Source organism: Oncorhynchus kisutch, linkage group LG12, assembly GCF_002021735.2.
Source record: "Oncorhynchus kisutch isolate 150728-3 linkage group LG12, Okis_V2, whole genome shotgun sequence".
Lineage (NCBI taxonomy): Eukaryota > Metazoa > Chordata > Actinopteri > Salmoniformes > Salmonidae > Oncorhynchus > Oncorhynchus kisutch.
The window spans coordinates 53,519,118-53,534,091 of record NC_034185.2 but is presented as its reverse complement, the minus strand read 5'-3'; the positions used below and the strand labels follow the sequence as shown (position 1 = coordinate 53,534,091).

General features: G+C 43.9%; 1 protein-coding gene across 14 annotated transcripts in view; it reads right to left on the bottom strand.

The window, feature by feature from the left end:
• LOC109901251 (zinc finger protein 583-like) overlaps positions 1-14,974 on the bottom strand; it is an 880,650-nt gene that overhangs the window by 104,442 nt on the left and 761,234 nt on the right. For 3 of the 14 annotated variants that reach the window (XM_031836521.1, XM_031836523.1, XM_020497305.2), the window contains exon 6: positions 10,664-11,943. The exons of the other annotated variants lie outside the window; for them this stretch is intronic. In XM_031836521.1, the coding sequence (XP_031692381.1) occupies positions 11,015-11,943 (929 nt within the window). In that variant the 3' untranslated portion in view covers positions 10,664-11,014. Of the gene's footprint in view, positions 1-10,663; positions 11,944-14,974 lie in introns of those variants that run through there. 14 annotated transcript variants of the gene reach the window in all.

The window sequence follows — 14,974 nt, the reverse complement described above, 5'->3', positions numbered from 1 at the left end:
AGGCGTACGGCTTGTCTCCGTCCATCCTAACGCTCAGCCTCCCACATTGTGACCCAATGACTCCAGAGGGGGTAGGAGCAGGAGCCACCACCCTCAGGTGGTTTGTCTTTGAGCTCCCTCCTCTAGACATTGTTTTGGGTGTTGTTGGGATTGTGTGCTGTGTTATAGGCTAGGTACCTCTTGTGGTGAAAGCCCACCCTGACCCTGTCTGTATTTGTGGGGTAGCCCTGAGGTAACTGAGGAAGGCTAGACCCAGGTCTAAGCCCTTATATGAACCCAGTCACTAGGCATTAGATGAGATCCTGAAGGAGAATACAGACTTGCTGACAGACTCCCAGCAGGAGTCTCCAACCACTCTGTCTAAAGGCTGAAGCCCAGGGTGACCTGCTCTGTTCGTCATGGATTCTGTGGTGTTTGTATCATAGGAACAGGAGGGTCTATCTCTATCAGCCCCAGGTCCTGCTCCATCCCTGCACTGAGACTGAGGAGAAGGATCTGCGCTGCAGACTGGATCCCAGACTGGATCCTCTAGGTGAATCCCAAACCACCCCTTTGCCCCTTCCAACTCGCTCAGACGCAGGTACAGAGGACACAGAGCGGAGTGCCTCGTAAGGATCTGCAGACGGTGAGTGGGAAAGCTGCCGTTACTTGCCAACAGGTAATCACTGGACAATAAATTAGACGAGGTACGATCACGAATATCCTACCAACGGGACATCAGAAACTGTAACATCTTATGTTTCACGGAATCGTGGCTGAATGATGACATGGATATTCAGCTAGCGGGATATACGCTGCACCTGCAAGATGGAACAGCACACTTCGGTTAGACGGGGGGGGGGGGGGGGGTCTGTGCATATTTGTAAATAACAGCTGGTGCACGAAATCTAAGGAAGTCTAAATTTTGCACGCCTGAAGTAGAGTATCTTATGATAAACTGTAGACCACACTATTTGCCAAGAGAGTTATTTATCCATATTTTTCGTCGCTGATTATTTACCCCACAGACAGATGCTGGCACTAAGACTGCACTCAGTCAGCTGTATAAGGAAATAAGAAAACAGGAAACCGCTCACCCAGAGGCGGCACTCCTAGTGGCCGGGGAATTTAATGCAGTTTTACCTAATTTCTATCAACATGTTAAATGCACAACCAGAGGGTAAAAAATACGATGTCACCACATCATTCACTGGCTTTATCAATAAGTCCATCGAGGACGTCATCCCCACAGTGTCTGTACGTACATACCCCAACCAGAAGCCATGGATTACAGGCAACATTCGCACTGAGCTAAAAGGTAGAGCTGCTGCTTTCAAGGTGAGGGACTCTAACCCGGACGCTTGTAAAAAATCCTGCTATGCCCTCCAACAAACATTCCAACTGGCAAAGCGCCAATACAGGGCTAAGATTGAATCCTACTACACCGGCTCCAACGCTCGTCTTATGTGGCAGGGCTTGCAAACTATTACAGACTACAAAAGGGAAGCACAGCCGCGAGCTGCCCACTGACACGAGCCTACCAGACGAGCTAAATGACTTCGATGCTCGCTTCAAGGCAAGCAACACTGAGGCATGCATGAGAGCATCAGCTGTTCCGGATGACTGTGTGATCACGCTCTCTGTAGCTCTCCGTAGCCGATCCTCAACACTGGAGCCCCTCAGGGGTGTGTGCTCAGTCCCCTCCTGTACTCCCTATTCACCCACAACTGCGTGGCCAGGCACAACTCCAACACCATCATTAAGTTTTATTTTTTATTTTTATACCTTTATTTAACCAGGCAAGTCAGTTAAGAACATATTCTTATTTTCAATGACGGCCTGGGAACAATGGGTTAACTGCCTGTTCAGGGGCAGAACGACAGATTTGTACCTTGTCAGCTCGGGGGTTTGAACTCGCAACCTTCCGGTTACTAGTCCAATGCTCTAACCACTAGGCTACGCTGCCGCCCCGATGACAACAGTGGTAGGCCTGATCACCGACAACAAAGAGACAGCCTATAGGGAGGAGGTCAAAGACCTGGCTAGGTGGTACGAGAATAACAACCTATCCCTCAACATAATCAAGACAAGGAGATGATTGTGGACTACAGGAAAAGGAGGATCTGGCATGCCCGCATTCTCATCGACAGGGCTGCAGTGGAGCAGGTTGAGAGCTTCAAGTTCCTTGGTGTCCACATCACCAACAAACTAGAATGGTCCAAACACACCAAGAGGGTCGTGAAGAGGGCATGACAAAGCCTATTCCCCCTCAGGAAACTAAAAAGATTTGGCATGGGTCCTCAGATCCTCAAAAGGTTCTACAGCTGCAACATCGAGAGCATCCTGACTGGTTTCATCACTGCCTGGTACGGCAACTACTAGGTCTCTGACCGCAAGGCACTACAGAGGGTAGTGTGTACGGCCCAGTACATCACTGGGGCTAAGCTGCCTGTCATCCAGGACCTCTACACCAGGCGGTGTCAGAAGAAGGCCCTTTATATAAATATATATATATATATAAAATATAAATAATGGTGTGTGTGTGTACATTGCATTGGGAAAGTATTCAGACCCCTTCCCCTTTTCCACATTTTGTTAAGTTACAGCCTTATTCTAAAACTGATTCAATACCATTTTTACCTCAATCTACAAACAATACCCCATAATGACAGAGTGAACAGATTTTTAGAAATGTTTGCCAATTTATTCAAAATAAAAACAGATACCTTATTTACATAACTATTCAGACTCTTTGCTATGAGACTCAAAATTGAGCCTGGTGCATCTTGTTTCCATTGATCACCCTTGAGATGTTTCTACAACTTGATTCGAGTCCACCTGTGGTAAATTCAACTGATTGGACATGATTTAGAAAGGCACGTCTATATAAATGTCCAATATTTGTCAATGCATGTCAGAGCAAAAACCAAGCCATGAAGTCGAAGGAATTGTCCGGACAGCTTAGAGACAGGGTTGTATCGAGGCACAGATCTGAGGAAGGGTACCAAAACATTTTAGCAGAAATTAAGATACCCCAAGAACACAGTGGCCTCCATCATTCTTAAATGGAAGAAGTTTGGAACCACCAAGACTCTTCCTAGAGCTGGCCGCCCGGCCAAACTGAGCAATCGGGGGAGACGGGCCTTGGTCAGGGAGGTGACAGAGCTCCAGAGTTCCTCTGTGGAGATGGGAGAACCTTCCAGAAGGACAACCATTTCTGCAGCACTCCACCAATCACGTTTTTATGGTAAAGTGGCCAGACGGAAGCCACTCCTCAGTAAAAGGCACATGACAGCTTGGGATGTTGAGGTGACCTTATTACTGCCACACCGATCACGAGTCATGAAGGCAGTCAAATTCCACGTGACTGTTTGGTTAGGGTAAATAAGCTTCTCTATGCTCTGATGCTGCTGATGGTCATTAGTAGCCTACCAAACTTGCTAACTGCCTGGTACTCAGCACTCTATTGTCCTTCTAATCACTCTGACATCAATGCAAATGTAATTAATCAATCAAATGTATTTATAAAGCCATTTTTACATCAGCAGATGTCACAAAGTGCTATACAGAAATCCAGCCTAAAACCCCAAACAGTAAACAATGCAGATGTAAAAGCATGGTGGCTAGGAAAAACTCCCTAGAAAGACAGGAACCTAGGAACAAACCTAGAGAGGAACCAGGCTCTGAGGGGTGGCCAGTCCTCTTCTGGCTGTGCCGGATGGAGATTATAAGAGTACATGGCCATGTAAGGCCAGATTGTTCATAGATGACCAGCAGGCTCAAATAATAATCACAGTGGTTGTAGAGGGTGCAACAGGTCAGTACCTCAGGAGTAGATGTCAGTTACCTTTTCATAGCGGAGCATTCAGAGGTCGAGACCGCAGGTGCGGTAAAGAGAGAGAGTTGAAAACAGCAGGTCCGAGACAGGGTAGCACGTCCGGTGAACAGGTCAGGGTTCCCTAGCCACAGGCAGAACAGTTGAAACTAGAGCAGCAGCACAACCAGGTGGACTGGTGACAGCCAGGAGTCATCAGGCCAAGTATTCCTGAGGCATGATCCTAGGGCTCAGGTCCTTCAAGAGGAGAGGGAAAGAGGGAGAGAGAGAGAATTAGAGGGAGCATACTTAAATTCACACAGGACACGAGGTAAGACAGACTGACCCTAGCCCCCCAGGGCATAGACTATTGCAACATAGATACTAGAGACTGAGACAGGGGTGGGTCGGGGGACACTGTGGCCCCGATACCCCCGGACAGGGCCAACCAGGCAGGATATAACCCCACCCACTTCGCCAACGCACAGCCCCCACAACACTAGAGAGATATTAACAGACCACCAATTTACTACCCTGAGACAAGGCGGAGTATAGCCCACGAAGATCTCCACCGCACGAGCCAGAGGGGGTGCAATCAAACACTTCATGGGAGCTGTCATGACGTTGGCCTCTTTGGGTATAGCAAGCCCCATCCCCCTCTCCCTGCCTCCCCCTCTCCTCCTTCAACTAGGCTGCTGTGGTCAGAGAGACGTCGTAAATTTCTGAGGATCTCCTCATGGACACACAGTATAGAGAGAGTAGTTTTTCTTGGAGTACAAAGGAATTTCTTCCACCTCAGAACTTGAGGTAAGAACAAATTTCATGTTCCTGAGAAAGTATAAAAGATTGGTGAAGATTCCAGCTACGAACTGGTCCGTTTGTCACAACTTGGGAAACTCATGGGAGACGGTGTGGCCACATTACCATGACGCTGTTTATATAATAACCTCAGATATGAGGTTTACATCTAATTGTTGTATAAGATGAATGAGTGAGTATGATACTGTTTGTAAAATTGTGTAATATGATTTTGGACTGTTTAATGAAGGAAAACTCAAAAAGGGGATTGGAGTTAACTAAATCAGAGGACCGCCCCTGAGTCCAGTTAGGGTCAGGCGTCCTGGGACAGCCCTTTTCTGCCTTCCGAATAAAACCCCCACTCGGGTTCTCGATCAGCAGACCGAGCTTACCTCAATTACGAGATGGCTAAAGGTTGCAGATCATGTTTTTCTCCATTAGGAGGGAACAAAGGTTGTAGACCATTGCTGAATCTTTTAACCATACCACGTGGTTAAATTCTTAGACTATCGATACCGACCGAATAAGAACAAGTCTTTGATATTAATTACTAGTCTGCAGCTAGGAATTCAGTATCATTGAACGCGAAGAACGACAACCGCCGAAACATCCAATCTATAACGAAACGAATGAATGTCACTCTGAACTATCCATTATAACCACATCAGAGAGCGAGAGAGAGACGGACAATTCTACAAAAGAAACAAACTTTTCACCAGCGATCAAGACAACACACTGAGCGTAAATATATATATATTGATTGCAATTGTTCCCGAATGAGTGAGCGTTCATGTGCAAAGGATTAGCATTTCAATTGTTATAATTATCCCTCCGTAGTCGACCCCCATTTCCCCTTTTGTCTAACAAGCCCCGAGGCCGGTTTAGCCCACTAGGGCACATTCCTCTATCATTTTTTGTAACCACATTTACCTTGTTTGACTGTTTGTTTATGCATTTCTGTGAATTACTTAGTTAGTAATAAATAAATGATTTAAGACAATTGATGTATGGATGACTCATAGTGAAGACTGGGTTTGTGCAGATAACCAACAATTTACAATGTTTTGAATGAGACTAACGTGAGGTAAAGTAAACAATTCATTAATCAGAAGACTATGGATCAGATATGAAAATATCTGAAAGGTTATATTAGGAAATTATAACCTTGTAATCTGAATATTTTTCCTTGGTGCCCCAACTTCCTAGTTAATTAGTTACATGATTAATCAGTCTAATCGCGTAATACTAATTACGCGTAATATTAATTACGACTGAGCTCATGTTGAGCAACATTTATATAGGCTAGGCAATTGCACAAGAAAATTGAGTGATGGCCTCTACTAAAAAGAAGAGGACCCCATCAGCTTTCTACAGGCTAGGGCTATTATATTTATTTCTCAACTTTCCTAATATTAAGCACATTGCTTAGATTTACAACAGGTGTATAGCCTAACTGGCTGGCATGAAAATTAACCACGGGAAAAGCGTCCTCCATTTGCTATTTAAGTGCATAGATGACATGTATTTTTCCTGCTGCCCGTTTCAATACAGGTGCATGATAAATGCCCATTCTAAATCAAAACAAATTTCACACATATTATTTAGTATATGTAAAGACCAGATTAAATCAAGAACAGGTTAATATTGTCACCCATCAGACTATCACTTGTGAATGATGCCCAGCATAAGAAACAATGCCTTTTTTCAAATCATAGTCACACTACACTAGTAGCCTAGCCCATAGGCCTAGATGTTATTTTTATCCCCTTTTTTCCCCAATTTTGTGTTATCCAACTGGTAGTTACAGTCTTGTCTCATCGCTGCAACTCCAGTACCGACTCCGACCGAAACACAACCCAACCAAGCCGCACTGCTTCTTGACACAATGCCCACTTAACCCGGAAGCCAGCCACACCAATGTGTCGGAGGAAACACCATACACCTGGCGACCGTGTCAGCGTGCATGCGCCCGGTCCGCCACCGAAGTTGCTAGAGCGCGATGGGACAAGGACATCCCTGCTGGCCAAACCCTCCCCTAACCCGGACGACGCCGGGCCAATTGTGCGCCGCCGCATGAGCCTCCCATTTACGGCTGGCGGTGACAGAGCCTGGACTCGAACCAGAATCTCTAGCCTTTAGACCACCGCGCCACTCGGGAGGCTTTAGGCCTATATGTTTTGATAAGGTTTATCACAACTAAAGTGGTCAAATTACTTATTTAAAAAAGTAAGTACATTAATTCGCGTTTACAAGGGGTGTAGAGCCTAACTGGCATACATAAGCAGTGCTTGAGTTTCAAGTTAGGGTTAGATAATTTTCAACATAAAAATGCACCTTTGTAAAACAGCGTTACATGCATAATAGCATTTTCGGTCACTTTTGATAATGGTGTTTTCCGCTAATGGAACATTCGCGCTTATAGCCTCCTACCATGTGCGCATTGCTGCGCGTATAATGTGAGGAAACAGCCTAATAGGTGTATCAACATTTTAAGCTAAACGTTCTGATCTGTTGCGTCAGCCACATTGTGTAAAACATTTTTGTTGATGATAGTGGTTGTATTATTTTGTGATCTATCGCATCCCACAACTGTCCCAGACTGTTAGAACTGTTGAATAGAATAGGTCGACTTTTGTACTATGGGGGATAGTAGATTGACACAGGCTAGTGCTTTTGCTGTTTGTTAGGCCTATTGATCTTTCTGTCTGACGAAAAGTAAAATGTAGATTGTTCTTCCAATATCTTCAATATGCACCTCGCAGCTGCGTCCCGGATGTGTCTCACTTGTAAACGTGAGAAAGACCTGATCACATGACCGTGAGCGAATGAGAGTGAGGTGATTCCGAGCACGCAGCACTCAGGGAGAAGGGCATAACGGCCAAAGGCTGCAAACGACATGGAATTTTTTAGGGTGCATTACGGCCACACAAAGGAGATGCCACCGTAAAATTCTAGGCATTTTCAAGTGCTTGTCAAATTGTGAATGTGTGTACAGCCTGCGCAAAAATAAAAACAAAGCAGAGCTCATGCCTTTCAAGTGACCTTTTTTCACATCATTAGAGTCGCATCATGCAGCCTTACAATGTATTAAAAATCAAAACATATAGCCCAACATTTGTAGAACTACTAAAGCTACATTAATAACTATCAATGAATCATATGGGAATACCTATTTCTTTGTTAACCACTCAACACAGAATAGCCGCACGTGCGCACTCCCTCAAATCGTTTGGAGAAAATATCCTTTCTACACTGCTCAAAAAAATAAAGGAAACACTAAAATAACACATCCTAGATCTGAATTAATTAAATATTCTTATTAAATACTTTTTTCTTTACATAGTTGAATGTGCTGACAACAAAATCACACAAAAAGTATCAATGGAAATAAAATGTATCAACCAATGGAGGTCTGGATTTGGAGTCACACTCAAAATTAAAGTGGAAAACCACACTACAGGCTGATCCAACTTTGATGTAATGTCCTTAAAACAAGTCAAAATGAGGCTCAGTAGTGTGTGTGGCCTCCACGTGCCTGTATGACCTCCCTACAACGCCTGGGCATGCTCCTGATGAGGTGGCGAATGGTCTCCTGAGGGATCTCCTCCCAGACCTGGACGAAAGCATCCGCCAACTCCTGGACAGTCTGTGGCGTTGGTGGATGGAGCGAGACATGATGTCCCAGATGTGCTCAATTGGATTCAGGTCTGGGGAACGGGCGGGCCAGTCCATAGCATCAATGCCTTCCTCTTGCAGGAACTGCTGACACACTCCAGCCACATGAGGTCTAGCATTGTCTTGCATTAGGAGGAACCCAGGGCCAACCGCACCAGCATATGGTCTCACAAGGGGTCTGAGGATCTCATCTCGGTACTTAATCGTAGTCAGGCTACCTCTGGCGAGCATATGGAGGGCTGTGCGGCCCCCCAAAGAAATGCCACACCATGACTGACCCATGCTGGAGGATGTTGCAGGCAGCAGAACTTCCTCCACGGCTTCTACAGACTGTCACGTCTGTCACATGTGCTCAGTGTGAACCTGCTTTCATCTGTGAAGAGCACAGGGCGCCAGTGGCGAATTTGCCAATCTTGGTGTTCTCTGGCAAATGCCAAACGTCCTGCACGGTGTTGGGCTGTAAGCACAACCCCCACCCGTGGACGTCGGGCCCTCATACCACCCTCATGGAGTCTGTTTCTGACCGTTTGAGCAGACACATGCACATTTGTGGCCTGCTGGAGGTCATTTTGCAGGGCTCTGGCAGTGCTCCTCCTGCTCCTCCTTGCGCAAAGGTGGAGGTAGCGGTCCTGCTGCTGGGTTGTTTCCCTCCTACGGCCTCCTCCACGTCTCCTGATGTACTGGCCTGTCTCCTGGTAGCGTCTCCATGCTCTGGACACTACGCTGAAAGACACAGCAAACCTTCTTGCCACAGCTCGCATTGATGTGCCATCCTGGATGAGCTGCACTACCTGAGCCACTTGTGTGGGTTGTAGACTCCGTCTCATGCTACCACTAGAGTGAAAGCACCGCCAGCATTCAAAAGTGACCAAAACATCAGCCAGGAAGCATAGGAACTGAGAAGTGGTCTGTAGTCACCACCTGCAGAACCACGCCTTTATTGGGGGTGTCTTGCTAATTGCCTATAATTTCCACCTGTTGTCTATTCCATTTGCACAACAGCATGTGAAATTTGTCAATCAGTGTTGCTTCCTAAGTGGACAGTTTGATTTCGCAGAAGTGTGATTGACTTGGAGTTACATTGTATTGTTTAAGTGTTCCCTTTATCTTTTTTGAGCAGTGTATTTCATTCAGCTTGTTCAATTGTATTCTTCATACTATAAAATAATGCCATGGAATTCTAAGCAAATCTTTTCTGAGAAATGCAATAGTGTAGCCCACTGCCAACTGGCATAGCCAAATCAGGACCTAACATGAGGACAACTCAGAGTATGCAATTCTGTAATTCTGAAAGACTACATTTTCTTCATATCATGCTTCTTTAGACCTGTCTAAAATAAATAGATTTATTGTGAAGGTGTTGGCTTTATTACATGGATTTATTAGACTTTTTAAAATGTAGATGGTCCAAAAGGTCTGCATCAGTGGTTTGTAGGCTGAGTGTGGAAGCCAGGAGATGCTAAATGTGTTTATGTCAATAACCGTGAGACAGACAGTTATTTGCTTGACAATCCTCGGCTGATGAAATTGCGTGACCGCCACAGCCCTAATGACAGCCCGCTTGGAGTTTTCCAAAAGGCACCTAAAGGATTCTCTGACCATGAGAAATAAGATTCTCTGGTCTGATGAAACCAAGATTGAACTATTTGGCCTGAATGCCAAGTGTCACGTCTGGAGGAAACCTGGCACCATCCCTACAGTGAAGCATGGTGGTGGCAGCATCATTCTGTGAGGATGTTTTTCAGCGGCAGGGACTGGGAGACTCGTCAGGATTGAGGGAAAGGTGTACAGAGCGAAGTACTGAGAGATCCTTGTTGAAAACCTGCTCCAAAGTGCTCAGTCCCTCCGACTGAGGCAAAGGTACACCTTCCAACAGGACAATAACCCTAAGCACACAGCCAAGACAACGCAGGAGTGCCTTCGGGACAAGTCTCTGAATGTCCTTGAGTGGCCAAGCTGGAGCCTGGTCTTGAACTCGATCGAACATCTCTGGAGAGACCTGAAAATAGCTGTGCAGTGACGCTCCCGATCCAACCTGACAGAGCTTGAGGGGATCTGCAGTGAAGAATGGGAGAAACTCCCCAAATACAGGTGTGCCAAGTTTGTAGCGTCATACCCAAGAAGACTCGAGACTGTAATCACTGCCAAAGGTGCTTCAGTAAAGTACTGAGTAAAGGGTCTGAATACTTACATATATGTGATATTTCACTTAAACAATGGTTTATAAATGTGCTAAAATTTCTAAAAACCTGTTCTTGCATTGCCATTATGGGGTATTGTGTGTAGATTGAGGGAAAATAATTATTGAATCCATTTTAGAATAAGGCTGTAACGTAACAAAATGTGGCAAAAGTCAAGGGGTCTGAATACTTTCCGAATACACTGTATGAATACTAATCAGGATACAGAATATCAATGTTTTATTTTTCATAAATGTTTTACAAATACTAGAATTGTTCTTACACTGACATTAAAGAGTATTTTGTGTAGATTGTTAACATAAAAAGTACAATTAAATCCACTTTAATCCCACTTTGTAACATAACAAAATGTGGAAAAAGTCAAGGGGTATGAATACTTTCTGAAGGCACTGTACAAGTCTAGATGAAAATCTGAAATCGATTACTCTTGTTATTCCAAATGCATTTGTGGATCTTTTCTGCTGACAACAAAAAATGCATATTTGTCTTTCATGCATGGTCTGATCTAAACGTCAATAGCTATCAAGTGGAATAGTTACTTTCTATGTTATAGATGGGAATGGTTTTTCTGCTGGTGTATCCTGAGGTAGCTTCTGTCTGAGAACCTCTTCCCACAATGAGTGCAGGCGAACGGCCTCTCTCCCGTATGGACCTTCAAATGCCTCTTCAGATGGTGCTGGTGGGAGAACCTCTTCTCACAGTGAGGGCAGGTATAGGGTTTCTCCCCTGTGTGGACCCGCTGATGCCTCTTCAGGGTGAACGAGTGGGAGAAACTAGCTCGGCACAGGTGACAGCCGAAAGGTTTCTCCCCCGTGTGCGTCCTCTGGTGGATCTCCAGCTGTTTGCGGAAATTGAAGGCTTTCCCACAGAACGAACATGAGAAGTGCTTCTCTTTGCCACCGGATATGATGATAGCGTCACCATTTAGTGTTGAGGCACTGGCACTGTCTGAGGTCTGGTTTAACATAAGGGGAGTGTGAGGAGGATGAAGGCCAGGGAGGGTCTGTGTTTTCGCAGGGTCCATGTTCCAGTTGATAGATCCTATAGGAGGCAGGCTGAAGGCAGCACCTGTTAAGGGGTTAACCTGAGGAGTCATCAGTCGCTCTGAATCACAACTATAGGAGCAGGACGGAGCATCGCTAGCCGAGTCTGTGTCTGTTCTCTCCCGCTGCATACGGACACGCCCCCGTCCTTGCAGACCAAATTTACGCCTCTCCCTGGTCTCAGCCAGTCTGTTGTCATACAGACTAAGTTCAGCTGTTGTTTCGTGTTCGCATGTCTGTTTCTGGTTGTGATTAACAGTGTTGTTCCCAAGTCCAGAGTTGAGGATGCTGTCCCATCCACTGACCTCCACTATGTCGCCTCCGGTTCTGCCCTGCTCAGTGATGTTGTCCCCTGGGTCCTTAACTGCACCCGTCTGGGTCTGGGAATTCAAGATGGCAGCCCAGTCTCCCCTGTTAGCCTCCAGCCAACTACCTGCAGGGAGAGGTTACAAAATAGACTTTACAAACATGGCAGAGAACTCTACATGTGGAGTATTTTTTTTGTCAATTACCTGGTCAAGTTCATACATTATTATGTGTGTTTTGTGGATTTTTGTTTTAGGATTTTCTCCTAATCCCTGTCTACATGAAAGTATTCATAACCCTTCACTTATTCCACATTTTGTTGTTAGAGCCTGAATTCAAAATGGATGAAAAAAAAATCTAAAATCTCAACCGGAAGGGAGCTTAGCCCAGGCAAAACCCTAGACGAAAACCTGGTTTAGTCTGCTTTCCACCAGACACTGGGAGATTAATTTTCCTTTCGGCAGGACAATAACCTAAAACACAAGGCCAAATCTACACTGCTTACCAATAAGCACTGCTTACCAATAAGACAGTGAATGTTCCTGAGTGGCCAAGTTAGTTTTTTACTTAAATCTACTTTAAAATCTATGGTAAGACCTGAAAATTGTTGTCTAGCAATGATCAACAACCCATTTGACAGAGCTTGAAGAATTTTGCAAATATGATGCACAATTGTTACACAATCCAGGTGTGGAAAACTCTTATTGGAGACTTAGCCAGAAAGACTCACAATTGTAACCGCTGCCAATGGTGCTTCTACAAAGTATTGACTCAGGGGGGTGAATACTTATGTAAATTTGATATTTCTATATTTCATTTTCAATACATTTGCTAATACATTTTTTAAAACATGTTTTCATATTATGCGGTATTGCCTTATTTCAAACAGTATGCATGTTTTGGAATATTTTATTCTGTACAGGCTTTTTACTCTGTCAATTAGGTTAGTACTGTGGAATAACTACAATGTTGTTGATACATCCTCAGTTTTCTCCTATCACAGCCATTAAACTCTGCAACTGTTTTAAATTCACCATTGGCCTCATGGTGAAACCCCTGTGAGGTTTCTTTCTTCTCTGCAACTGAGTTAGGAAAGACATCTATACCTTTGTAGTGACTGGGTGTGTGTGTGTGTGTGTTTGTGTGTATATATATCATCCAAAGTGTAATTAATAACTTCATGCTCAAAGGGATATTCAATGTCAACTTTTTTTTCTTTTTTTTTACCAATAGGTGCTCTTCTTTGCGAGACATTGGAAAACCTCCCTGGTTGAATCTGTGTTTGAAATTCACTTCTCAACTGAGGGACCTTACAGATAATTATTTTGTGTGGGGTACAGAGATGAGCTAGTCATATAAAAAAATATATGTTACACACTTACTGCACACAGAGTGAGTCCATGCAACTTATGTGACTTTTAAGCAAATGTTTACTCCTGAACTTATTTAGGCTTGCCCTAACAAAGGGGTTGAGTACTTATTGACTTAAGATATTTCAGCTTTTAATTTTTAATTAATTCCACTATTACATTATGGGTTATTGTGTGTAGGCCAGTGACAAAAGAAATCTCAATATAATACATCTTAAATTCAGGCTGTAATACAACAAAACGTGGAAAATCTCAAGGGGTGCGAATTAGGGAAGGCTCCTCCTCAGAGGAGGGGACCTCCTCAGTGAATTACATAAAAATAAATATCGTTAAACATTTTTTAAAAGTTATCATTTTTAGATACAACTATACTAAATATATTCATGTTACCAAATAACTGTTTAAAAACACACTTTTGCAATAAAGGTCTACAGTAACCTTAACAGCACTCTCTGGGGTGGCACCATGGTGTAGCCGGAGGACAGCTAGTTTCCATCTTCCTCTAGGTATATTGACTTCAATACAAACTATTAATGGTTCTCACCCCCTTCCATACTTTCACAGTAATTATGACAACGTCCGGAGGACGTCCTCCAAACTCTCAGAGCTCTTGCAGTATGAACTGTTGTCGACCAAATCAAAGGATCAGAGAATGAATCTAGTACTGAAAGCATAAGCTACAGCTAGCTGTAACTGCAGTGCATAAAATGTAGTGAGGAGTTGAACAGTTTTAACAAATACATTTAAAAAAATGGAGGATTAAGAAAGAGAGCTAGCTATATATATATATTTTTTTTACTTTCACTTTCAATTATCTAGCTAGCGAATGCCGCTAGTTGGTTTAGCTTACTCAAACACCCGGCTCAAACAGAGAGAGATGCTATGTTAGCTAGCTGGATATGGCTATCTAACACTGAAACTCTCCCAAGGTAAGCTTTTGGTTTTTATTAATTTATTGCCACCGGGGCCTGCCGGTGTAAATGCTAAACTGCCTGCTGTACACTAACGTTTGTGGCTGGTTTAGTAATGCTAGTAGCTAAATATGTTGACTATGACGTTAGGTGACAGTGATGTAGGCTGTGTGTGGCGGTTAGCAGTTATGGAATGACGGTTTGGCTTGGAAAGTCCACAAGCCAAGGGAAAAGGTGACATGAGGAGAGCGCATAGATGCGAGTAGGAATTATACAACGAGCAAATGATCATGCTTTTTGTATGTGGCTGCTATGAAAGTGAACTGTGTTTGCGGTGATCAGGAGTGTATTCATTCAGCTGATTCTGTTGAAAAGCATTTCTTAAACGGAACGAAACGGGAACAAACATAACTAAATTTGGCAAATAGAAACTCTCATTTGCAAATGTAGGACTAATGACTACACCCTAGATCAGCTAGATGCAGGCAAGAGTGTGCAAGGCGGTATTGAATGTGTCAACTGTCTTAATGACAAATTTTTCTCTTGACCTTTTGTAGCAACCTCATGATGGGTATAGGGGAAATTTGAGTATCATGTAGTATCCTAAACCTGTCGATGTTACATTGTGCTGGATGAATGGAATATGAATGACAGTCATTCAATATGCTCTAATAAGGTGTTAAGGCCATGCTCTGGCACTGACCGCCACTGTTGTGAATACTTACCGAAGGCACTGAATCTACCTCAAATATTCCAGTATCCGGTTACATTGTACATTTGGTACCTGCACTGACCCTGTATACAGCTTCCTCTCTTATTTCTCTCTTTTAAAAAAAAATACTTTTTCTTTATTAGTTATACTATTTGATATTGAATA